A 26,349-nucleotide genomic window follows, 5' to 3' on the forward strand; every position below is an offset into this window, starting at 1 on the left:
AGCTGTGCACAACATCTACATTTTTTATTTAACCCAGATCAAAACAATGTACAGACAATCCTTCATTACTTAGATGGATATCTTGAAAATATATCCACTGTGAAATTTGATGCAATGTTGCCCTTTCCTTCAAAAGAAACACATGATTAATGTTAAACTTGTTTACAGTGAGTAAGTGCAGTCAGCCTCTCTGCTTCAGTTTCACAGGCTTTATTATCATTAGTAGTCGTCATTTATGACTGTCTTTAATTCACTGTATTCATTCATAGTTGCTGTCATCCTCATCATTGACCACTAGATGCTGCCACCAATGTTTATACCGTACATGTCTTGTTTTCATAGAGCATCTCTCTGAACACAACCTGAGATGGCAGTGAGTGATGACCAGTCTCTCCAGCAGGTAGATCTGAAGGATTTTATGTCCATGAAGTGAAATACAGTATATTATGAATGTTCATTTCACTTTGGTTTGGCTGCCATGGAGCACAAACAGCAGGTTAATAATAGTGACAGTTCAGGAGTCCTGAGGCTTCTCCTGGTTCAGGGGCATGTGCCAGTCTCTGGGAGGGTCTTGTCTCAGTTTCCACACAGGGGTGAACTTTCTCTGCTCTGCCAATCTGTTCCTTTCACTCCTCTGCAACGCTTCCTGCAATATATAAATATAGAAAAAAATGTGATGGTTTCCTTATGAGTTGTCTTGTGCAGGCATGAGAAGCTTCAAGTGTTGCAAAGAGTGATCAGATTTGGTGAAAGAAAAAAGGTACTGTATCCAAGCTGATCTTCAAAATGTTGATTTAATCATTTCAAGGCAACTTGTTGCTATCATTAACATCACAATGAATTCTAAAAGTAAAAATCTGTGGAATAAAGTGAGAAAGTGTTTGAAGCTTGTAATGCCTATTTGACACTAGGTGTGTATGAACAGTTTGTTCATTTGGACTGCCAATGGGAATAGACCATGATAAACAAGCTGCGGTACAACTAATGCCCAGGCCCTTCTGAGTGGTATCAGAATAGAAAATGCTACCCCCAAAAGCTCAGACATTGGATGAGGATGGCAATAATCAAAATAGAAAATGTTTGAAAATTAACATTTCTAACAGTTGATCGCGTTACAAATAAAACCAGACTGATACAGCAGACAGAATAGACAGTTAACCAAAACTGGTTTAGGTTAAGAACTACACCAGTTTACTTACAGAAATAGTAAGAAAAGTGACTATAGACTAGAGATCAACAACCAATAACTAATTTTTCACTGGAAAACATAACACCACAAAGAACCAACATTTTGACATGTTTTCAATATCAAACTGTTCTAAAACTCTTTTATGGATCTATTTACTATATTTGATTGTCAGTATGTGTTAAAAAAAAAAAAAAATAAATAAAATTTTCTGGTCTCGAAACAATACAATCTCAGCTCTACAGTACCTTTGACTCTGTGCCTCTGTGTTTCTCCCACTCTCTGCAGTTGTGGTAGTCCTCTTTCCACTGCTGACAGGAAGGGGATGTACCATAAGTGTAGTAGTGGTGAAAACGATTCCTCAAGCTTTTGCAGTGTTTGAATTCGCTCCAATAGTCATCACATCCCCGGGGTGGCTGTATGAATAGACAAAGGCAGAAATTACCACTATTCTAGTTTGGACAAATTATGTTTTGAACCCCCTCTGTTTTGTTGTTTTTGTATTTGTGCTGAACGGCTGCACCATTTCCACTTCGCCACAGTTTAAAGAGATATTCAACATCAGCCTGGAGTGTGTTTAACATATGCTGCTGATTATGGTTTTTGCTTCATAGGGGTTGAAATTCCAGCCCAATTTGAAACTATCTTGATTGACTAAGAAGTGGCAATAAATAGAAGAAAACACAGGTGTCTGGAGGGGTTGAACTGAACATCAGTTTAGGCAGTGGCTGGTCTGGCGTTACAATAATCTATTTTTACATATAGTTTTTTAATTTGACAAGCAAAGTTCAGTTTCAAAGCAAATCATAAAGCAGGTAAATCACTGAAGGTTTCTCTTGAAACCACCTAGTTTGCCTGACATTGCTTCTCGATAGCTAGCTAAGGTTACTTTGGCAATTTAGCAAGATAGCTAATCACCTTCCTAACTGTTTGGTTGAGATTTGGCACTCTTCACACTTTATCAGGACTATCAAGAACAACTCAGAGAAAAAGAAATCGGAACATTTTGCCGAGAACATTATTCACAACATAGATACTGCTTTTGATAGATTACCCTCCATGAAATTTTTCCGGACTGGTCCATTGCTAGCATTAGCAGTGCAGGCTTGAACAGGAACAATACTTCCCGTTCGATTTCTTTTCACAACAAAAGCACTACCACACCGTTCGACAACTCTTACTTTGAAACTCACCTATACAAAGGGTCCGTGCATGAAGCATAATCCTTCTGCAGGTTCTCACGTTATATAATGAAAAATGCCAGGTTAGGGGGTACTGCCTAATTTTGTTGTCCTACTTGTGCTAAATACAAATGTATGTTAACGTTTGTGAGCTCGTTCTTCATTAGCCGATGCTGCCTAAACGCTGTTCACGCTTTGCGTGTGTTATTGTCCTACTGAATGTAGACGTGCAATTCAATTCATCGCACCAAAGCTACAGTTTGTTCCATTACCAAACGTGTACAATAAAAATTAACAAGCAAGTCGAGAGCCGGAAAGATAAACAGATCGTCTTCAAAGTAAATTTTCGCAAGTCATGTTTATTTTGTTGTTAAGTAGTACATCTAATCTTCTTGGTTTGTTCTCACATATATATTTAAAGTGAGAATGAATTGATGTACAGATTTTTTATTTTGAATTGTTCATAGTTGGTGTTTGTTCAAGATAATATGGTAGAATTTGACCCGTATGTGCACTTTTATTTGTAGAAATATAACCACTCACACCTGACTGACTGCAAGCAAAAAATGAAATACTTTGAAATGGAACCTGTTGACTGCCTCTCCTGCTTGGCTAATTTCATCAAGTCAAGTCCAGTGTAATCCTAGAACACGTGTAGAAAATTAAGTTGCATCGCGAGACAGTTAAAAATCGATACAACTGTGAGGACAGCGAAAGTATTTTCCTAGATTGCCCCCCACAACGCTGGGTGAGACACCTGGTTAATCCACTGTGAGCTGCTGCTGCTGCTGCTGCTGCTGCACCCTGGGCATTTCATGAGTTAAGATTGTTTCCAGAATTGTGTTTAGATTAGTTTATGTTATTAACCTGGCCCCCACCATTATTTTTGTGATTATTAATATTTTTAATACTTGTGTAAATAGGAGAAAACTCACCTGATTTCTGTTGAAGTTGACTTAGTTATAATACTTCTCACCAATAGGTGGCGGTAGCAGCCTTGTAATCTGAATGACTGACGCTGTAAAACCGCTGGTTAAGGAAGTCCGCTCAGTCATATCAGAGACAGTCACAGTTACAGCAGCATAATTGAAAACTCACAGACTGTCTTTTTTCTGTTTGGTTGCAGGTGAGATAAGTATTGATGTTAAGGGTATTCGCGTTTGTTTGTTACATTTATGTTCTACATGTGTATTAAGCGGTACAAGGAAGGGCAGCTAAAACTAGCTTCAACCGCGACGTTAGCATGGCGGCACGCTAGTACCGACACGTACAGTAATGAATGACTGACGCTGTAAAACCGTTGGTTAAGGAAGTCCGCTCAGTCATATCAGAGACAGTCACAGTTACAGCAGCGTAATTGAAAACTCACAGACTGTCTTTTTTCTGTTTGGTCGCAGCATTTCTGATTGAAAAAAAATAAAATCCTCTTACACCTGAATCACCAGTGTCGGCATACGGTGTGTAACACTAGCTTCAGGTTGTGGTGCGCTGCTAACGGTAGCCTCCTCCTGTCACATTAATAGCAACATCCCTGCAGCAGCGCCCTCCTGCGGTCCGAATGTGGTGTAACACCTTGAAAGGTGAGCGATTACTTTTGAATATCACATGAGAGGGGGAGTGATGTTGTATTTAAAACCAGCACGGCTGTGATACGGTCGTTGACTTGTCATTGTGTTTTCAGTAGGGCTGTCCCAAATGATTATTCTTTAAACGATTAATCTAGCGATTTTTTTTTTTGATTATTCGACTAATCTAAACGATTATTTTTTTGGACATCGGGGGCAGTGCTTTGGAGTGGCAAACCGGGGTGGTGGTCCCCATCTTTAAGAAGGGAGACCAGAGGGTGTGTTCCAACTACCGTGGAATTACACTCCTCAGCCTCCCTGGTAAGGTCTATGCCAGGGTACTGGAAAAGAGGGTCCGATCGATAGTTGAACCTCAGATCGAGGAGGAGCAATGTGGTTTTCGTCCTGGGCGTGGAACTGTGGACCAGCTCTTTACCCTTGCTGGGGTGCTGGAGGGAGCATGGGAGTTTGCCAATCCAGTCCACGTGTGTTTTGTGGATTTGGAGAAGGCTTACGACCGTGTTCCCAGGGACACCCTGTGGGGGGCACTCCGGGAGTATGGGATGGATGGCCCCTTGTTAGTGGCCATTAAATCCCTGTACCAAAGGAGTGTGAGTCTGGTTCGCGTAGCCGGCAGTAAGTCGGACCTGTTCCCGGTGGGGGTTGGACTCCGCCAGGGCTGCCCTTTGTCACCGGTTCTGTTCATAACTTTTATGGACAGAATTTCTAGGCGCAGCCGGGTGGTGGACGGGTTTGGTTTCGGTGGCGGGAGGATCTCGTCTCTGCTTTTTGCGGATGATGTGGTCCTCCTAGCTTCATGGAACGCCGACCTTCAGCTCTCGCTTGGGCGGTTCGCGGCCGAGTGTGAAACGGCTGGGATGAAAATCAGCACCTCCAAGTCTGAGGCCATGGTTCTCAGTCGGAAACGGGTGGATTGCCCGCTTCAGGTCGGGGGGGAGGCTTTGCCTCAGGTGGAGGAGTTTAAGTATCTCGGGATCTTGTTCACGAGTGAGGGTAGGATGGAGCGGGAGATCGACAGGCGGATTGGGGCGGCGTCAGCAGTGATGCGGACGCTGAATCGGTCCGTTGTGGGGAAGAGGGAGCTAAGCCGGAAGGCGAAGCTCTCAATTTTCCGGTCGATCTACGTTCCGATCCTCACCTATGGTCATGAGCTTTGGGTAATGACCGAAAGAACGAGATCGCGAGTAGAAGCGGCCGAAATGAGTTTCCTCCGCAGGGTGGCCGGGCTCAGCCTTAGAGATAGGGTGAGGAGCTCGGTCATCCGGGAGGGACTCGGAGTAGAGCCGCTGCTCCTCCATGTCGAGAGGAGCCAGTTGAGGTGGTTCGGGCATCTGGTGAGGATGCCTCCTGGACGCCTCCCTGGGGAGGTGTTTCGGGCATGTCCCACCGGGAGGAGACCTCGAGGTCGACCAAGGACACGCTGGAGGGATTATATCTCTCGGCTGGCCTTGGAACGCCTCGGGATTCTCCCGGAGGAACTGGTGGAAGTGGCTGGGGAGAGGGCCGTCTGGACCTCTCTGTTGAGGCTGCTGCCCCCGCGACCCGGATCCGGATAAGCGGGAGACGACGAGACGAGACGAGACGAGACCTAACAGTAATTTTATTGCAATTATTTTCCAGTTAGTCATTTAATTCGTCCAACACACACAGAGTCTGCAGACTACCGCACTGTTGGTGTCAAGATTAAAGTATTCCCAAACTTTGGAGGACCGTGTGCGAGCCTTTTTTGCCGCGTGTTGCTCTACACGCTCATTCGTACTGCTGGTAGACACCGCCATGTTGTTCAAATAGATTACACAGACGCAAATCATTCACGTAGTCAATGACTTCAATTACGTCACCGCGTTGTCCCAGCCCTTGCGCTGCGCTTGTATCCGGGTAAACCAAAGACGATGGATATAAACGGTCCCATTAGAAAGTTCCGGTTTTGTTCTATGAACATTTACCCTGTGTGGTTTTACACAACGCGTCGACACTAAAATTCCACGTCGAATAATTTTTATAATCGACAACGTCGATTACGTCGGATAATCGTCCCAGCCCTAATATATATATTTAAAGATGACAAAGGCGGTAACTGAATCATTGTTAATTTACTGCACAGTTCTTTTTTTCTTTTGTTTTAATTATATTCTTAAATTGCATTCACGATTGCTTAGTGTAAAGACTGGACATTGACTGTTTCCCTGCTAAAAATGTTGTAAATGAGGCGTCGAGTAGCGGTACTCCTTTTTGTGCGCCGGTTTTAAAGCTCAGAATTAAGATGAGTTGGCATATTTGTTTTTTCTTCCCGACCACAATATATAATCATAACGTTCTGCTAACAGTACAGTATAACATCAGTATAATGTTAGAGCATATTCACTGGCTGAAGATGTAGAGACTGCTCCTGGGTCAGAGCCTTGCTGGCTGCCCACAAAGCTGATCAAGACCATACCAGCTCAAGATCAGAAATGGATCTCAGCAGCTCTCTGGAAGCACCAGCGGCTGCGCACTGACCTAAAACTGTGGTATGATCCACCAGAGCCAGCCCTCATTTATCACCAGGCCCCCAATCCAGAGCGCTTTATCGCACACCGCCTTCTCTTGTGGATGCCATACCACCTATGGAAGGTCAGGCTGACCTGTCCTGTGGGTGGAAAACAGCTCGCAAGCTACGGAGCCCACAAGATAGCCCGCCACGTTCTGGATGTCGACAGGTATTACCTGATGATAACAGAGACTCTCTGGTGCAGTGCAGTTGGTTGCAAAACAACATACCTTTCCAGCAGCAAGACTGTCTTGGACCAGCTGGATTTGGCGCACAGGCCGGAGTTCAGACTGATCCTGACTCGAAAGTGAGTATACTGAGATAATTTAGCCTAGGTCACAGATGTTTGTCATTGAACACACTACAGATGAGCTGGTTTTAATATTTGTCCCCTTCTTTCTCTCTTTCCCTTTGCTTAATACAGATGCGCTTGTGATACGCGGGTGATTGGCTTTCTGAGGGAGAGGGCCCTCGGTAACAGTCCCACTCGCTTGGTCAGACAACTGAGGGAAAACCACAGGGAGGAGTGGCTTAAGTGCCTCTGCCGATACCTAGGGTCACGCTCGGACTTTGCTGCCCGGCCGAGCCTGCTCCCTGTCAAGTTCCATGAACCACCTGAGCCAGTAGATATTCCTAGACACAGGTGGATGCTGGCTGTTTATGGACGAGACATTCTCAGCGGGCTGGACCACATCAAAGCCGGCATAACGTCCACCTTCGGCAGTATCCTAAAAATGGACTCTACAAAGAAGGTAAATATTTTTAACCATTAACGCCGTAAATTACTACATTATAAACAAAAGTAGTCTAAAATACAGCATTAGCAATATATGCATGTAAAATATGAAATTTAGAAATGAAACATAGTACTATTATACGAGCGCTCACATATAAATTAAATAAATTGTTTAATCATTCACTGTCTTTTCTGTGCCATTGCAGATCACCAAGAAGCTATCAGGCATTGCCGAGGGGACGGCCTTGTGGCTTACATCTGTGAGCAACGAGAAAGGCCAAATCCTTATTAGTGTCCTGACTGCTTAGGAGGGTCCTGCTTTGGACATCATGGCAACTGACCTCGTCCGCAGATACAGCAATGCTGGTGTGGCTCCTCCTCGGCTACTTTATGTAGACTGTGACTGTTGTCGGGAGGGCAGAGGACAGACCAAATTGAAAGAAAGATTTGGTGGGTGGCCAGACCTGGTTGTCAAGCTTGACATCTACCACTTCATACGGCGACTGGCATCTGGATGTACAAAGGATGCACATCCTCTGTACCCTGTCTTTATGGCCAAACTGTCCAGCTGTATTTATGAGTGGGACAGAGGAGATGTTGCCTTGCTGCGGCAAGCCAAGTGGGAGCAGCTGCAACAGGAAGGTGTCCCTGGCATCACTGAAAATCTAGTTGACCAGCAGATCTCTGTTGGAAAGACTGTGATACTTTATGATTAGATAAACATAACTATCCTAAAGAGACGACTGGACAGCATGACTAGAGGAAGGTCAGACAAAACTTGCAACACACACAGAAACAGAGAGTGCAGGAGAAGACAGTGAAATACTGAACTTACAACATATTGATTTAATGTTAAATCAGGAAATAAAACCAGAAGTTACTCTAATAATTGGAGAAAGTGAAGTAACTTTCCTTTGTGACACCGGAGCTTCACGATCTGTAGTACATCCTGACAATGTACCAGACATAATGAGATCCTCCGATGTCATCTATGTAAAATCAGCAAATGGAAAAGTTCATAAAGAAGTTTTATCACAAACAACACCGATGACAGACCAGGAAACAAATAAGCAAACACAGATTAAATTAGTCCTGTCTCACATCTGTCCAGTGAACCTATTGGGAAGAGATTTACTGGCAGAATTAGACATAGCAGTAGTACCCTGTGATGGTGGGTTAGTTGCACAGCGCACGGTTAAACATGCAGAGACATTAGTTTTACATAGTGAAAAACCACCACAGTACTGGTATAGCCTAGATCTAGCAGGTACAGGCCCAAACTCAGTTACATCTCCTCTAACAGAAAAAGGAAAATCATGTGCTCCTCCAACAGCAGACTTTGTAAAACCAGCTGAGTTACATTGCACCATGTATTATAAACCCACCACAGGACCCAATCCTGACTGAGAAACAGTTTTACAAAATGTCTCAAACAAAACTGACCCTGACAAACCTTTATTGGGACGAAACAGGATTTTGCGGAGTAGCATGTAATCTAACTCCACAAATGAGAAAACTGTATAGATCCCTCTCAGCCCCACATTTGTCTGTATCGAAGCCAAAAAGAACACGTTGGCAAGATGTGGGGACATTTGTAACAGAGTGTGAAGAAACCTCAGATTTGGAAGATGTAAGTAAAAATATCCCATACTCCCCCAGTCTGAGAGCATACAGCCAAAAACTGAACTGGGTGACCAATGCCAGACCTAACACACATTTAAATGAATCAAAATCAAATACATGAGAAATATATGTGTTATTAGAAGAAGAAGAACAGCTGTTAAAAGAAGTTCCATCCAAATTATGTTCACAAGGGACAGCAGATGTGGGATTAATTAAAGGGGTAGCACCAGTCTCCATAACATCAAAATCATCATTTAGACCGCATCAAAAGCAATATCCATTAAAACCTGAAGCTGAAGCAGGGATAGAAGCTATCATTAATGACCTAATCAAGGCAGGAGTCATAATTGAATGTCCTGACTCTCCATGTAACACACCACTATTCCCTGTTAAGAAATCAGCACCCTCTGCTGGATGGAGGATGGTACAAGATCTACAGGCAGTGAATAAAGCTGTGGTACCTAGGGGCACCAACAGTGCCAGATCCACATACACTATTAAATGAGTTGAAACCAGAAAATAAATATTTCAGTGACATCAGTAATGCATTTTTCTCTATTCCAGTTCATAAAGACAGTTTTGGTTTGCATTTACCTACAAAATGAAAAGATACACTTATACCCACATTCCCCAGGGATATTGTGAAAGTCCAACAATATTCTCTCAGATTATGTCTGCAAATTTAGCCAAATTTCAACCTCCAAAAGGAAGCCACAAAACAAGCATGTCAAGAGGACTCATTAGCTTTGCTAAAGTTTCTAGCTGAACAAGGACATAAAGTAAGTAAAAAGAAACTACAGCTTTGTAAAGAGACAGTAAAATATTTAGGTTATTGTCTATCAGCAGAGGGGCGACACTTAGATGAAGAGAGAAAAACAGCTATTTTACAAGCACCAAAAAGCAGATGAGGAAGCTAAAAAAGCAGTGTGAACCCATGTAGATGCGTTTGCTGTAAACACAGTAAAAGTCACACACATAGACCATGATATCTTGAAAGATATGCAGACAACATCGCCTAGAGCAAAACATAACCCCCCCCCCCATTTCATTAGCTCTAGCATTAGCAACTAGCTTGTTGGCATTGTTCACTGATGAATGATGATAATAAAATGTAAAAAAGTGAGAACTTTCTAAATGCACTGTATGTGTAACTGATTGATCTGTCCAACAGCCATCTCTAGTATTCTTTCCCAACAGGTGCTTCCCACCAGGGAGTTTCTCTAGGATGAAGTGTAATTCAGTTTATGTTCTTACAGCTGCTTTCACACCACTGCTGTGTCTGTACTAAAATCACACACAAATATTAACATTAACATTTGAAACCTTTCTCTCTCTCTCTCTCTCTCTCTCTCTCCCTCTCTCCCTCCAGGTGACAAAGAAGCTCGCTGGTGCTGCTTCTGAAACAGTTGCCTGGGTTACCGATGTTGGTGTGTTGGATTGATAACGCCACATCTTGTCACATTGAGGCATAGCATTCCCAGCTAGAGGGGAAGCGCGGGATGCTCGGCCTGACTGGTGCCAAGGTGATCCAGAGGATCTCCTGGGAGGAGCGGAGGCTCCGCTGTTGGAGGAGGACACATGGGGCAGAGGAGACGGTCCTCCTCATCCAGGATCTCCACGTCACCCTGGACGTCTCTTTGCTGGATTCTCTCTGCATCCAGGACATATGGAGACACAGAGAAGCCACCTCAGCTGCATTCAGGGCCCACCAGGTGTGCAGCTGTACCTAGAGACTGGTAGACTGACAAAGGGCGGGGTCAGCCTTCCGACTTCCACCTTAACCAGTTCATCCCAGGTACATGCGTGTGTCTCTTTCATGCAAACATAAAATTCATTTTTGATCCAAAACCTTTTTCCTCAAGCCAGTGCCAAGTACTTCCAAGCTCCTGGCAACACCTGCCAGACAAAGCAGGAGGAATAGCGAGTTGTCTTCCCTCCCAGATACCAGGAGAGGCAGCCCAGGTGACAGTTCAAGGCAGCAACGGGGAAGAACACCTCCTGTCCTGGGAAGGAGAGTCTCCAGAGGTGAGATTCACTTCAGATATCACTGTTTCCTCTAATGCATATCAGATCTATATTAACACACACTGCTCTCTGATTATCTTTCAGCTGTCTTCTTGGACTAAACTCGGGCCCTGCAAACTAGGCCAGTGTTAGCCGCCTGGTGGAGGCCGTTTGCAACCGGCTCTGCTGTCTTCACCCGGTGGCCAAGTGGTCCAGAGGGACCGTGAGGACTCGGTGGTCATTCGTTCTCAAGGATTATGTGGCCATCAGAAAGGCAGTGCTGGCCGACCCGAGGTTGATGGCTCAGACCAACATCCGGCTCTTTGAATTGAATTGAGGACTCAGTGGTAAGAGTTTGTCATAAAGTTGTGTTGGTGTGCTGTAATCTGTTCTGTGATTTATCTTTTAATGAAAGCTGAAAATCCTAAAACAGTCTGTGTTTGTCTGTGTTCCAGGTGCTGGCCAGACTCTCCCTTCAGCAAAAGTCCTGTCCTTGGTCCAGGTGGGACAAGGACAGCCCTTTAACTTCAAAGTCCCGGAGGAGCAGCCTGGGCCCTCCAGCAGGGGTCTGCCTCCTCCTCCTCCTCCTCCTCCTCCTCCTCCAGACGATGAACAGCATGGCCCCTCATCCAGTGCTGTTGGTGCTGAGGAGGTCGTGGACAGTGGCTACTGCTGAAAAAGTACATATATTCAAAGATGACAAAGACGGTAACTGAATCATTATTTTACTGCACAGTTCTTTTTTCTTTTCAATTATATTCTGAAATTGCGTTCACCATGGCCTTGAAAAGCTCTTAAAAACTCTTCAACACCAAGATGGAAGCACCTATCTGTGCGAGCAGATGTTTTCAATCATGAATCTAAACAAGACCAAGAACAGATCACACATCACTGATGACAACCTCCATGCTGTTCTACGGATTGCCTCTGCACAAGACCTAAAACCAGACATTGATACACTTGCCATGGAAAAAAGGTGTCAGATATCTGGTCAGAAAAGACATAGGTAAGCATTTTTAAAAACCTAATTAAATTATAAGAAAATGTATTTCAACCGAGAACAAGAATTAAACTGTGTGCAATTTAATATTTGTGCTTGCATTTTGCTTTGTGTTTGTTATTTTCAGAACATGATCAATGGATGAGGATGGTGGAGAGGGGATCCATGTGGTGTGATAAAGGACAGGCAGCATCTCCTCATCAACTTCACCTTAAAACTTGACCAATATAGTTGTGAACTGAGACAACCCTTGTGTTATTTTGAGTTTATTACATATACTACGTTATATGTGTAGCAATGTATTTAGTGTTTGCAGGTTTATGTGTTTATGCAGACAAATGTTCACTGTAATCAAACCATCTCTCAGTAGTTGGATGTATCCCCTTGCAAGGCTGTGTGCTGCCATTTGTTTGTGTAAAATGCTACACCTGTCACACATGTTCTTAGCAGCTCAAAATTGTTGGTTGGACCAATATTCTGCCCCTCTCAACTATGACAAAAAAGTTTCGAACAAAGTTAATGTCATAACTTGTTATTTATCCTCATTCACTTGGATAGTTTGATCGTTGATTGATGGAGTAATGTGGGTTTCATAAGCTGACAAATTACAAATTAAAAGGATTTATGTTATAACAGAGCAACAAGCAAACATTTCTTTTTACATTTATGGAAATATATATGTAATATTTGTAAGTTGAATAATACAAATCCAGGGTTATTTAACATTAAGGAGTAGTTGCATTTATTTTACATTACATTTAGTTACATTTAGCTACATTTATACTGCCTCAAAGTTACATCTGGCCCTTTGAGGGCGGAAATGAGTTTGACACCCCTGGTCTAACAGGTTGACTGTAAGCTATTGCAGCCGTCCATAGGTGATGGGGTAAGGTGCAAAAAGTCCAGGAGCCTTTATTCATCATCAGTCTTCGTGTGAGACACAGTTTACATGTAGCAGACTGACAGTCTGAGGGAGAAGCTGTTCTGAAGTCTGTTCATGTTCTGCAGAACCAATTTAAAACACAAGGTTAGTATACGTTTTACAGTATGGTTTTACAGTTTAACGTTAGCGCACATGCTAACTTAAACTACAATAACATTACAAGTTACTACTCACATATGATATTTGCCAAATGTGTGCAGCAGGTTGCCACTTGCCTATTGGATAATCCAGCCCAGCTTCTCACCCTCATTCTTTCCCTCCTTTCTCTCTCACTCCTCCCTGTCTACTCTTCTGTCTTCTTCTTACCCGTTCTCCACCCCTCTCCTCCTGGGTCTTGATCACATATTTTTCTCCTCTCTTTTTCCCTTCGGCTTTTCACTCCTTTTCTATTCCTGCTTCCTCTCCTGGTCCACATGTTGTCCTGTTCGTTGTCCTGTCCTGATTTGCCGGTCCAGTCAGAAAGACTGAGAGGAAATGACACCAAGTTGAAGTTATAAATATAAGTAATGTTATAATAAACTTCATATAAGATTCGAGGCTTTTGAGAAAACATGGAGCCCCATAAACCACCCCCTCGCTCTGCCTATGCTTCACTGTTATGGTATCTCCGCGTCGGCAGATGGCAGCAGGGCTCTGAATGGCGACGCAGAGAATACAGTGAGGAAGAGGCTCTTCTGCTACAACAGCGCCACTTTTAAGCGCTCGCTGGCTCAAGTGGTCAACAACAATAACAGACGGCAGAAGTTGTCACAGTGGTCAAGGAAGAGCTAGAGAACAGTGCCACGACGGTATAGAAGCTTCAGTTATATGTGGAAGGTAAATTATACTGTTTAAGTTTGAATAATTCTGATTTTACGATGCATGAAATTTCGTACAATTAAACAGAACTGTTGACGGCTTGCGAGTAGCACGAGAGCTACTGTCCTTCCCTACCAACGGTCGCTAGGTGCTTAGCTCGCTAACGCCACTAGCTGACTGACTGCTAACATTTTATTAGCAATTTAAGAGCAATTAGACCGGTCACACAAGATGTTACAATTTAGTTTTCAATTAATAGTAAAAACTTACTTCCAGCTTTTAACATACTGTAAGATTTAGCGTTGACGTACAAGTCTTCTGAAATCTGTGACTCGATATCATTAACGGTTGCTCAGCTATGGGGGGAAGGCTGTGGAGCTGTTTAAATATTGACAAGTAATGTATGTGCTGTTATCTGTAATGCTAACCAGCCTATGAGTCGAGCCATTATTACATGACCTAAATTTTAAAAAAGTCTATAAAACCCAGCCTTCTGTGAGAACATACTATATGATAACAGAGAGGAAAACAACTATTCTTTGCGTGCAGACCATTTTTGAGCAACAAACTATATTTGTTCACAACATAGTCTGATAGCACATTAAAATATTAAGAAATTATGATTAGTAATTTAGTTGATCTGACCCTAACCCCAGTTTGTGAATTAAACATACCTGATGACAAAACAAACATCATATTTTGCATCCCACCTTGAGTTCTAAGCATAAGAATAATATCAAAAGGTGTCAAATCGTGTGTCTGTTCACTTACTTTAAGGTTTAATGTTGACAGTCTGAAATCTGTGACCCCTTATCACCCTATTTACCACCTGCCTATTTTTGTGTAATGCTTTTTACATTGAATATAATGCGTGTCCTTTCAAAGTGCTTCAGTCACCGGTCTGATCTCTATGGTCCTCTGATTAGATAATTGGCCAACCTGTGTGTATGCTGTGTGTAGTTGGCCAGTAAGTTTTGTTACCTTAGTCCAAATATGTCTTTCATTTCAGTAGTTAAGGTATTACAACAAAGTTTTGACACACCAGAAAGTCTTATAGACGGATGCGTTGGATCAAAAACTGTTCCTGTGATGGACCCAAAAAAATTTTGGATCACTTGTAATCATTTCATTTTTGATGTTTTGATCCTCAGATCTTCAGGTAAAAATAAGAATGGACTGAAATGTTGTAATTAAAGTGAGTACAAGTGAATAACAGTGTGTGAGGACTTTTTTGTTCTTCCAATGGTTATCTTAAGTAATCTATCCTAAGGACACTGACCTTACAAGCAAATAAATGTTGCAGAAATTAAGAATTATATTTACGTGGCTGTATACTCCAAAAAAAACAAAATGTTGGAAAAATATGATTTTTGTTTATTCACAGCTTTACCATCAGTAACAGAAAATCTCATGTCCCCATTGACCTTTGTAATTATTCTGACTTGTAAAAAGTTTGTTTAACGACTTTTAAAAAAATATGGTTGTTCCTAGATCAAAGATGGTTCAGGACAGTGCGCAGAATCGGCGACAGGGTGCCCAGGACTTTATGGCATACTATGACTTTGCCTGTGCCAAACAGGAATCAGTCCCTCTCCCTGCCGTCAAGATGAACCTTGACAAAGGGATGCTGGACTTTAATGGAGACAGGCTCAAACTGACAGACTGGCCACCCGTTCTCAACTCTATCTCCATCAACAAACACCTGCAGCATATTGCAATAAGTAGCACATACCAAACTAGCCTGGGTTCTGGAGAGGCAGGTAAAGCATATTTGCCTATGGTATTAACCTGTACAGGAAAAGTTAAATTAGAAACTTGAATGACTTACCACGTTTGCACACTAATCATATCAACACCAATTTCAGACAGAAGGTACTGTAAGTCTAGCTTCAGGAAGAAGATCCCAGCCATTCGCTCTAAGGACATGACATTTAAGTTGTGCAAGGCCCTGAGGGAGTGTCTGACCGTCTCTTCCAACATTAAGACTCTGAAGCTTAATGGACTTCCACTTAGAGAGAGGGACCTCATCGCCTTGACAAAGGTAAAAATAGACTGAGAATATTATGCAGTGTGAACAGTGAAGTTTTAACTATTTTATTATTATTTTTGTGTGTATTTAGAGAGACTAGCACAGAATTATCAAATCATTTGTACATAACACTGTTTACTCTAAACCAAAGATCTTGGAGTAGGAAACATAAGTTTTGGATGTGTGTGGCATAAAACGTAGGTGAAAATAGATTGTTTCAGAGTGAAATTTGATAATGGGCCATATGTATTCTTTTCCAGGGTTTAGCAAAAACTGTTACCTTGGAAAACCTATCTCTGGCTAACTGTCCAATCAGTGATGAGGGCTTAGAGGGTATGCATGTTCAGAGTATTATTTTCTTTCATTGTTCTGAAAGCCATCCCAAGATTATACTGTATGTCAGCATATTTGTAACTTTTTGTAACTGCCATTTTCATATGTTACAGTGATTTGTCAAAGTGTTAAATATTCTTCAAGCATCAGGACGGTAAATTTTTCAGGATGCAATCTCACTTGGAGAGGGGCAGAGCATATGGCCAACATCATCAAGGTTTAATCTCTAATATCCCATTTCAACAACTACCTCTATTAAAATTAATATTGGTATAATAATGCAAAGTGCTTTTCTCAGCATCAGGGAATGCAGAGGCATGGTACTGCATGGGCGGAGTCTCTGAGGTATCGACAACCACAGTTTGAGGGAATGGGAGGTCTCCGCCGTATCACCCTTAACTGTAACACTTTGATTGGGGACCGGGGTGCTGCTGCCCTTGCGCATGAACTGGCCGAGGACCTCTGGGTTAAAGGTAAGTAGACGCATGTGAGTTTGAGGGAATGAGACAAAGAGAAGAGAATGTTTATTTTGTTCGTGTTTTTACATTTTTGTAGGGTCTTTGCTCAGGTTTTCTGTTTTGTGATTTTTTTTGAACAGCTGTGGACCTACAGAGATGTGGTCTGTCCAATGAAGGAGCTCGTCGTTTGCTGGAAGCCTTCAAAACAAATTCTGCCCTTTGTGTACTGGATATTCGTAGTAACCCTTTAGTTGGTAAGAAGCTACCTCAACCAAAGTCATAACAAGTCTAGATTTTTTCACACTTTGGCCAATATGACAAATTATCAGTAAGTTGCATCTGTAATAAACATTGCAACCTCCAGGTGCAGGTAGTGCATTGTTAGATTTTTATTTAGCTGTGTCCCAGTTGCATAATAATTATAGCAAGTTTTGAGTATTTAGTGTTTTCATACTGGAAAAATTCTATAATGCTCTATAATATTTCTCTACAATACTATAATTCCATAATAGTGTAAGTGCTCAGGAACATCTCTGAAAACTAAAAACAAATCCCTTGAAAAACATTTTGCCTGCTGAATGTTTTTTTTTTTTTCTACAGACAAGGTCTTAATTAAAACTGTAATAGAGAAAGTGCTGATGAATGCTGATGGACAATCACTAGAGGTCAGTGTCTGCAGCTAAATTCATCATCAAGAAAAAAACATGCAAATTCTAAGTGCAGAAGTGGTGTCTTTGCATATGTGTTTGATATTTGCCACAAAGCTGTGCCCATGTTTTTTGATTGCTTGTATCTTTCTAATGTTGTATTGCAGTACCACTGGATCAAGCCTGCAGCCACCGAGCCACAGAGAGCTCCTGTTGCAAAGAAGCGATCACTGCCCAGTTCAGTCAGAGGAAAAGCTACATTTAGGATGGGTATGTATACCTATTTTTATTTTTTTTTCACAATGCTATGTAAAACAGGTGTATGTCATTTTTAGTCAAACAAAATAAACCACAAATATTTGTGGTAGTGATCACGATCAGAGTTTAAAAAAAAAAAAAAAAAAAAAGCAAGGACCTTTCATTAAGTTTGGCAATGCGTTTTTCTAAGCGCTTTATCAGACTCATAAAAAGATGTAGTAATGTGGTTAATTCTGATTATAAAGGTTAATTTCCCCACTCTCATTTTCCAAAACTCTTCAAGGTGTCAGTGTCAGATTTCCCCCAAATGTATTTAGCACCACAAACCTCTCGGTCTTCAACTCTGTTGTGAGCTCCTAAACTACAGATTAGACATTTAAACATAGTTGAAATGCACACCAGAAAGTCTCCACTTTGCACAGGAGGGAGTGCAGCATACAGTGTTGGATTTTTCTTTAAATCTCTTTGAGATGGCATTTATTATTTCATACTCATTTTTATCTGCAATGTAGCAAAGGTCTGTGTTCTTTAATATTCAGCTCTTCACATTGGTCTCTTTCTGGTGCAGCCCATCGTAAAGGAACATGTAATGGAGGGCGGAGTTCAGCTGTTGCTCAGGCACAGAAGCCCTATTCCCGTTCCTGCTTGATTCCATGGCGTGCTGCTGCGCGAGCTGGACGCCAGAGGTAAGATGTTGACTCTTCGAGTTCAAATAAGAAACTGTATTCCATCTATAAATTTGAGACATATATTTAATTTTAAAAACTTTGATAGAACAAAATTATCAGATAAAAAAAACGTAGTTAAAAATCTAGGCTATATTTGCGAAACATGTCTCTTCAACTAAGCAAATACTGTAAGTTTTATGCAAAACAATTACATCTCCTATATTTAGGAAAAGCTTTCTCCAGGTGTCACTGTAATATCACTTGGTGAATCAAAGACTAATTTTATGTTGGGTGATTTTGTTGCAGAGGTCTGCCTCCCGGATTAACCGTGATGGACCAAAGCTTTCAGGTAAAATGGCTCAGAAACCTGTCAAAAACAGTTCAATTGTGCAAAAATTGATTTATATTCAAAATTTATTTTCATCTTCCTCTTTCGAAATACCTTGTTTTAATTAGGGTGCAGCTACTGTGAAGGTTACTGTAGATTCAAATTCAGAGGGGGAGTACGACGAGGAAGACGAAGAGGCAGAAGTGGTGGTGGAAGTGGAGCAGAGACCATCTTCTTTCAATCTCCAGGACAGGATCACTGGACGGCAGTTTGAGCGTATGCAGGTCAGTCACAACACACTAGATCCCTAACTGGACCTTTGTGGAACTGTTATGTTTTGTAGCTGTAGAATATAAAGTTCTGGATCTTAAACGTATGACTTTGACGCATTAGAAGCATCCTGTATATTTGTGTGTGTGTTCTTACACACGTCCTGCAGATGGAGCTAAAAGAGTGTCGTCTGAGGCTGGCAGAGGAGCGCAGAGCCAGACTGAAAGCTGAGTCAAGGCTCATGGAGGTAAGAATAATCCTAAAAGTATAATGTTTTATTTCTCCTCTGTACTGGTCTACTGGAATTTTTTATGCTGTTTTAAGCTATCACAACCTATTGCTTTGGATATGAAGCTTTGCTGACTTTAATACCCCAGTTTTAGAGATCGTTTTAGTGCCAAACTTTATATTATGACACAGTAGGATCAATAGTCCATGCTTGTATGGCTTAAATTATTACCACTTGGAATTGAGAGTTTTTGTGTCTTTTATGGTACCAAAATTCAGTTTGAGTTTTAAATGATCACTATGTTTTGATATTGTTTAAAGATATTTCATAAGATAGTTCAATTCTCCATCTTCGGTGTTAACAAACATCAGCCATTAACCATCATTGGCCATCAATTCATCCTTACCCTTATGTTTTATGTTTGTATATTTGTTTTTGTGAATAAGCAAATTAAAAAAAGATGATGCCCTGTTGTTATTGTGTCTTATTTGTATACAGTATGAGTTGGAGAACGCCCGTCTTCGTGATGCCAACCACTCCCTGTCTGAGGCACTTGCAGCCACTGGCTCTGGATCAGCACAACCTGCTGTCAGTGCTCTTGAAGATGAGGCCGTACTTGAGAGCATTGAAAGTTCATTTACGAAATTCCATGCTTTCCTTGATCTCCTCAGGGATGCTGGGTGGGTATTAGGAAAACTGGGTAGTACATTTGTCTTGGATTGTGCCAATGCGGTTCTGGAAAGTCAAGTCAAAGAGTCTTTATTCAACAATAGAGCTTTCAGTTTCATTATGTCTTTCTGGTCATTCAGAGCTATTTTTCTATCATGAATTACAGTCTGTCCAGTCATATTAGCTTTCCCCTCCTGGAAATGTGGTACACACCTCAGGTCAAAGTATTGTTCCACCCTGGCAGAATCTCCACAGACTGTTATTTTTGATTGAATTGAACTATTAATGTTTTCCCTCGTCATCTGTCCCTTTTGTCTAATTTTGTTTTCAATATATTTCTTTTGGGACCACTATAATAATTGCTATTCATCATTAATCAATCTATGTGTTATTTTTTGGTACTAGAGCCCAAAGTGGTGCCTAAAAATAGTTTATTTTTTGCATTGTTGTGCAATGTTTGATTTTTACAAATGTTACAAAGATGGTATGGTTGACTCCCAACAGCTTTCCCTAAACTCCCAATTTAAAACTATAGGGAGTTGTTTAAAGCAGATTTATGTGCTATCTGCCCAGAAAAGAGGCAAAGCAAAAGTAAATGACAAATGAGAGGACCAACCCTAGCTAGACGACAAGGGATTAGTGGACTTTTTATAGTGGGAACTTCACTGGGAGTTATATATATATATATATATATATATATATATATATATATGCTCTGTATCTGCTTCAATATTTGTTTATGAGCTACTTGATTAATCAACTAATCATTTCCAAATCACATCCAAATTTTCAAAATTTAAAAAAAATTGTAATAATGCAAAAATAGATGTTTTTTTTGGATATTCATCCCCAACTAGCGCTGATTGATATAGAAAAAGTAAATTTCCAGTAGACTGTATTCTGATATTAGTGCATCATGCAATGTGTGTTAAAAGCAAAATAAGGTGTGGTGCTGACTAGATCAGATTAAAAGAAATCAAAGTGAAACAGTCAAGTGCACAGTGTGTGTGTGTGGGGGGGGGCATGATGACGAAAAGGATGTCCTCAGATGTGACCATGGTAGGATGGTAAACATGCATTTCCCAAAATGCTGGGCTATTTTGACTTTATTGTAGGTGTGGTTTTAGATTTCTGTTTCATTCTGAGATGCCCTCCATTAACACGCCTGTTTGTTTTGGATCTGTTGGCTTCCAGTATGTGGTCTATATCTTGGTAATGAGCCCAGACTTTCATTCTGACAGGATGAGTTTCATTCTGACAGAACCACCTGCTTACCCTCTTAGCTTGGTCTTACTTTACAGCCATCTTAGTAACCTGCATTTACTTTGTTTCAACAGTATATAGCTCCATTGCTGGATTTTCAGCATTGATAGAATCACCCTGCGGTCAGTCCTCACTTTGGGGCTTTGGCAGTTTTTTAACCTTTTTTTTTTACCTTGTACTCCGACTCACTCAGTCCTCATGTTCTCGACTATTAACACTTTTATCCAGTGGGCAGAGGAAAACCAGCATCCTTGAAGTCTTGACATTTATTCTGCAGCTTCTTTCTTACTTCTTTCTCCACTGTGAACTTGTTCTTGCTACTTTTTGAAAACATGTTAATGGAGGGTTCCACGCAACAGAATGTTTTTGTATTTCTGAAATATCACAGTATGAACAAGCTGTAACAACTCATACATATGAAGACGCTTGTTTTTACCACCAATTACTTATATATTCCAGTACTGAATCTTAATGCACGTGGTATGTCGGATTATTTTGGCATGCACTTAGTAGTGCATGAAAGAAATGCACTACTAGAAATAATATAGATAATAATAATAATTTTGCATCTTTTTTGTAGCCTAGGTCAGCTATCTGCAATGGCTGGAATTGACAAGTCAGATTTCCAACCTCTGGGAAGACCTCAGCTCTCCTCTACAATAGGAACACATCTGGAGGGTGCAGCAACTTTGACTAGAGGGGACTATCGGGATGTTCGGAATAAGACTGGTGCCTTTTCTTTGGTAAGAACTTACAATGCAATGTTTTGGAAATGCTTGCAGGTGGCTGTGACTGTGTTGAGTATTCCGGTTGCATGCAGTTTTAAAACACCGGAGCAGTGAGTATACTTGACCATATGAGACCACAAATCAATATACCAAAATTGCATTTTGGTTGAAGGGTGAATTGTTTAACAGCACCACAAATTTGCCTTCTGCCTCTGAGCTCTAACACTGCTGAACTGCATCAAGTGAAAATTGGAATAGCCTGACCTGTTGACTGACTGTCTCTGCATGGGAGTGTTTCTCATGATGGGAGTTCTCACATGATATTCAGATAACCAGAGTTACGAAATAACTTCAAGTTCTGAGTATTAACATTATTATCATGTCTTTTGTTACTTTGTTATGACTCTTCCTGTTTTTGGTAACATCATGAAATCCATGGGCTGTATCATATTGATAACTTAAAACAGTTTTCAATTTAATTATTTGTCAATTTTTCTCATCAAACATCCAATTTCTGTTTTTAGGTAGGCAATGGCCTACCTGCTCTCCCTGGTGGCCCAGGTGACACCACCCCGCACAGAACTTCATCCTTTGTCAGGGAGTCCTTGCGAGAAGACAGGAGACTGGATGTGACCTTCAGTAAGGCTTCTGGACCTGCAGTAGAAACTGGTATGGGTGGAGAGGTGGAACCAGATCGATATTCCAAGCCCGGTACCCAGTGTGACTCAGGTTCTGAGCACAGTTTCCGGAGCCAAATATCCTTTGATAAGGTTTCCTTTGGTAAAACTTTTCAGACTGAACCAAGCAAGCACAAGAGCAACAGCAACTCTCACCGGAGCAATTCTCATCATAGCAATGGCTCCCATGGATACAACAAAAGCTATAGTCAAAGTCATGCTTCCCATAGCAATGGGTCTCTTGGTGGATTTTCTGTAAGATCGAGTGCTAGTGACATTATAGGTGACAAGGCAGATTCTGTGGGATCAGTAGAGTCAAAGACCAGGGGAAAGGGAAGGCTAATGACAATAGGTCAGTCAGGGTCAGAAGGGTCAGCAGGGAAAGTCTATCCTGGGAGGGAGACTCTGGAGCAGATCATGTCGCTGGGTGGTCTGAGGGGGCAGTCAGATAATGAATCCTTCTGAGCAGGTGACCAGAGAAATATTAGAAAAGCCTTCTCAGTGACTTCTCCTTAAAGTTCTTTCTGTCACATCTAAAGATTGTTGTTCACTTTAAGAATGTTTATGATGTAGATTTTATAAATCTTTTTTTAAGTATAGATTTACTTTAAAATCTTTAGAAGGCCCATGACCACAATTCAATTTAATATCTTGTTGCATTTAAGCCAAAGTAGGGGAAGAGTTAAAGGTCCCATGAAATTAATATTGGAGTTACTGATTGTGGAATGTGTCAAAAATGCAATGTATATTTTTGTATTCACATTTTACACCTTTTTTTTTTTGTTAGTCTTCAAGTTTTTTGCTGACATGTTTTGCACTTGGAGGCATGTACAATATAAAGATTTCATTCAGTAAAGTGTAACAGTAGATATTTGGGATTCGATCTCGATCTAGTCTTGATTAAAAACCACAAATCAAGTTCCTCCCATTGCAATCCAGTTTAATGTGGGAACATATCAACCCTCAGGAAAATTACATTATCAAAGACATGTCATTGGAGGTTTAAGTGAAAATGCACTGCTTCTTTCACACAATATATATTTATTTTTACAATTTAAGTGCTGACAGACTTTTGATGGATGTTGAATTTGTCCTCAATTTGATTTTAATTTGGTCTTTTTAAAAAAAAAAAAATCTTCTATGATGTAGAATTGTATAATTTGTTGTATTGTATCACTGTTATCACTTGTTCCTATTAGGATATTCTGCACATTTTTCAAACTTGTATTTTATAGTAAACATGTTAGCAGTTTTAAATTGTGTTTCTGAGCTTTTAAATTCAAAAACTGTCTATCACTCCAAATTCAGTAAAGTCAAAAATGCTTGTGAAATACTTTATGAGTTTTTAATATGCTCTTAATATGCACAGTTCATGCCATTAACATGTGCAGAAGTAAGAACTAATACTAACTAAATATATAACACCTACCCTCAGAATGGCTGTTTACTGAAATCAAAATGTAGGTTTTACTGATATTTGTTTTCAGTACTGCATATGTTGATAGAACTCACAAATTGTGTCTGAATACTTTTTGGATCTGTGTCTACTCTAAATGTAGATACCATTTTTTGGAGGATGTGAGCCTCCTTCACAGGACCTGCGTCTGTTTGCTACATTATGTTGTTTATGGCCTTTGGTGCTCTGAGAGACAAGGACATGGGGCCGAAGTATGATCTTTGTGGGTTAAAATAGGACATAGTGTTCTGTTTTCCACTACGAGTGAGTACCAAACACCAGTAAAAGCCAAAAGTACAGTTCTCTGCAAAAGTGAAAAGGGTACATAGAGTTTTTCATTTATACTGCCTTCTTATTGTTTTGGTCATCTTAACTGCTTTTATCTTACCTTTTAACTGCTTGATACTCAATGATTTACATGACATTCTCATTGTTTATTGAGATTTTCTTATTTCTAATTAGTGTACAAAGATAGTTTGAAATGGGAATAGTATTTTACAACTACTAGTAATATTAGGAAATGCTTTGAAAGGTGAAGTGTGCATGAAATGGGAAAGAACAAAAATGACTTTACAAGTGAGAGCAGTTTCTCAGCTGTATTTGCACTGGAGTAAACATCAGCCTGAATTGGCCTGTACTGTGCCTGGACAATGTGTGACAATTGATGATGTCTGAGGGCATCACAGTATGAAGCAGGTGTTTATTCACAGTATGCATGCTAATGCTGTGGCGGTTTAGATATGTATATATATATATATATATAAAAGAGGGATTTCTGCAACATCCCAGTTGTAATAATTCAACAAAAACAAAATCGAAATGTAAACTTTAAAGAAGAAATAGCATTCTTACAAATGAAAAGTGGAATTGATAAACACACACAACCTTGCTCAGGTCACTTTAATGCTTGTATGGCTTAAATTATTACCACTTGGAATTGAGAGTTTTTGTGTCTTTTATGGTACCAAAATTCAGTTTGAGTTTTAAATGATCACAGTATGTTTTGATATTGTTTAAAGATATTTCATAAGATAGTTCAATTCTCCATCTTCGGTGTTCAGCCGATTAACCATCATTGGCCATCAATTCATCCTTACCCTTATGTTTTATGTTTGTATATTTGTTTTTGTGAATAAGCAAATTAAAAAAAGATGATGCCCTGTTGTTATTGTGTCTTATTTGTATACAGTATGAGTTGGAGAACGCCCGTCTTCGTGATGCCAACCACTCCCTGTCTGAGGCACTTGCAGCCACTGGCTCTGGATCAGCACAACCTGCTGTCAGTGCTCTTGAAGATGAGGCCGTACTTGAGAGCATTGAAAATTCATTTACGAAATTCCATGCTTTCCTTGATCTCCTCAGGGATGCTGGGTGGGTATTAGGAAAACTGGGTAGTACATTTGTCTTGGATTGTGCCAATGCGGTTCTGGAAAGTCAAGTCAAAGAGTCTTTATTCAACAATAGAGCTTTCAGTTTCATTATGTCTTTCTGGTCATTCAGAGCTATTTTTCTATCATGAATTACAGTCTGTCCAGTCATATTAGCTTTCCCCTCCTGGAAATGTGGTACACACCTCAGGTCAAAGTATTGTTCCACCCTGGCAGAATCTCCACAGACTGTTATTTTTGATTGAATTGAACTATTAATGTTTTCCCTCGTCATCTGTCCCTTTTGTCTAATTTTGTTTTCAATATATTTCTTTTGGGACCACTATAATAATTGCTATTCATCATTAATCAATCTATGTGTTATTTTTTGGTACTAGAGCCCAAAGTGGTGCCTAAAAATAGTTTATTTTTTGCATTGTTGTGCAATGTTTGATTTTTACAAATGTTACAAAGATGGTATGGTTGACTCCCAACAGCTTTCCCTAAACTCCCAATTTAAAACTATAGGGAGTTGTTTAAAGCAGATTTATGTGCTATCTGCCCAGAAAAGAGGCAAAGCAAAAGTAAATGACAAATGAGAGGACCAACCCTAGCTAGACGACAAGGGATTAGTCGTGACTACACTGGGGTTTTGCCACTACAGTCTCACTGGGTCTGGTATGAGTGGTAGATAACAGTGGCTAATGCTAGCTGACGTTTTCAATAGATATTGCTGTATGATGGATTATATATAGCTCAAATCTACTTGTGTTACTGTTACAACATTGCAGCATTTACCAGTAAAGAATTTAATTATAGATGCAAAGGACAATGGGAAGTCAGAATGAAAGTAGAGGTAACTTCATAAAACACATTACCAATGCCAAAAACAGAAGTTGTGAGCTGATGGAAAGAAGGCAGACCCAGGTGGTTGTGGTACCCATGTTCTACAACGCAATTTTGTAGAACAATGCAGGAAATGAAGTTCCTCCTTTCACTTTCTCAACCTGTGGCTGATGAATGACTCACACATTTATAGGTCAGTAAGAAGTTATTTAATCTTTCAATGTTTTATTTATGAGTGAACTGACCCTTTAATCTTGAAGTTTGATCCATTCAAAAAATATACGCTAGTGATTTAAACATAGTTAATATGAATTGAAAAGATAAGAGGCCCTAAAGGGGAAGAGCTTTCAAGGGCTTTATCACTGTCATGTAATAAAACAATGGGCTGTCATGCCACACAATGTTGATAATAGCGCATATGTACTATTTGCTGTATGAATGAGTGTTTCACTATCAATGCACCGAGTCCACTTTGATAAGTAAATTATCAAAGCTCCTCCGCGTCTTTCGGTGTCTTAAGATTCTACAACACTGGC

General features: G+C 40.6%; 2 protein-coding genes and 1 long non-coding RNA gene across 3 annotated transcripts; 2 read left to right on the forward strand and 1 right to left on the reverse strand.

Annotated features, from left to right (window-relative positions):
• Window positions 1-9: 9 nt before the first annotated feature.
• On the reverse strand, window positions 10-2,355 carry c5h22orf39 (chromosome 5 C22orf39 homolog). Its single transcript, XM_056376914.1, has 3 exons — window positions 2,241-2,355; window positions 1,435-1,602; window positions 10-646 (listed from the first exon to the last, which is right to left on the reverse strand). The coding sequence occupies exons 1-3, from the start codon at window positions 2,277-2,279 to the stop codon at window positions 515-517; spliced, it is 339 nt and encodes a 112-aa protein (XP_056232889.1). The 5' UTR covers window positions 2,280-2,355; the 3' UTR covers window positions 10-514.
• A 7,212-nt stretch (window positions 2,356-9,567) lies between these two features.
• LOC130169968 (uncharacterized) lies at window positions 9,568-12,111 on the forward strand. Its single transcript, XR_008827924.1, has 4 exons — window positions 9,568-10,867; window positions 10,952-11,193; window positions 11,302-11,852; window positions 11,974-12,111. It is a non-coding gene; the product is annotated as an uncharacterized LOC130169968 (long non-coding RNA).
• A 3,099-nt stretch (window positions 12,112-15,210) lies between these two features.
• On the forward strand, window positions 15,211-24,764 carry cep78 (centrosomal protein 78). Its single transcript, XM_056377031.1, has 14 exons — window positions 15,211-15,628; window positions 15,877-15,949; window positions 16,063-16,166; window positions 16,248-16,422; window positions 16,548-16,661; window positions 17,008-17,072; window positions 17,222-17,324; window positions 17,881-17,998; window positions 18,287-18,329; window positions 18,437-18,592; window positions 18,748-18,825; window positions 19,306-19,487; window positions 21,320-21,482; window positions 21,992-24,764. Exons 1-14 carry the CDS (start codon window positions 15,407-15,409, stop codon window positions 22,607-22,609), a joined length of 2,214 nt encoding a protein of 737 aa, XP_056233006.1. The 5' UTR covers window positions 15,211-15,406; the 3' UTR covers window positions 22,610-24,764.
• The last annotated feature ends 1,585 nt before the right edge of the window (window positions 24,765-26,349 follow it).

Source organism: Seriola aureovittata, chromosome 5 (genome assembly GCF_021018895.1).
Source record: "Seriola aureovittata isolate HTS-2021-v1 ecotype China chromosome 5, ASM2101889v1, whole genome shotgun sequence".
NCBI lineage: Eukaryota > Metazoa > Chordata > Actinopteri > Carangiformes > Carangidae > Seriola > Seriola aureovittata.

What these genes read in the sequence shown, in the direction of transcription:
- c5h22orf39 (XM_056376914.1), bottom strand. Translation starts at nt 2,279, where the DNA reads ATGCTAGCAATGGACCAGTCCGGAAAAATTTCATGGAGG. An exon ending in CCGGAAAAATTTCATGGAGG is followed by an intron (nt 1,603 to 2,240) that starts GTAATCTATCAA and finishes CTATTCATACAG; the next exon opens with CCACCCCGGGGATGTGATGA. An exon ending in ACAGAGGCACAGAGTCAAAG is followed by an intron (nt 647 to 1,434) that starts GTACTGTAGAGC and finishes TATATATTGCAG; the next exon opens with GAAGCGTTGCAGAGGAGTGA.
- cep78 (XM_056377031.1), top strand. Translation starts at nt 15,407, where the DNA reads ATGACTTACCACGTTTGCACACTAATCATATCAACACCAATTTCAGAC. An exon ending in TCGTAGTAACCCTTTAGTTG is followed by an intron (nt 16,662 to 17,007) that starts GTAAGAAGCTAC and finishes TTTTTTCTACAG; the next exon opens with ACAAGGTCTTAATTAAAACT. An exon ending in GATCTCCTCAGGGATGCTGG is followed by an intron (nt 19,488 to 21,319) that starts GTGGGTATTAGG and finishes TCTTTTTTGTAG; the next exon opens with CCTAGGTCAGCTATCTGCAA.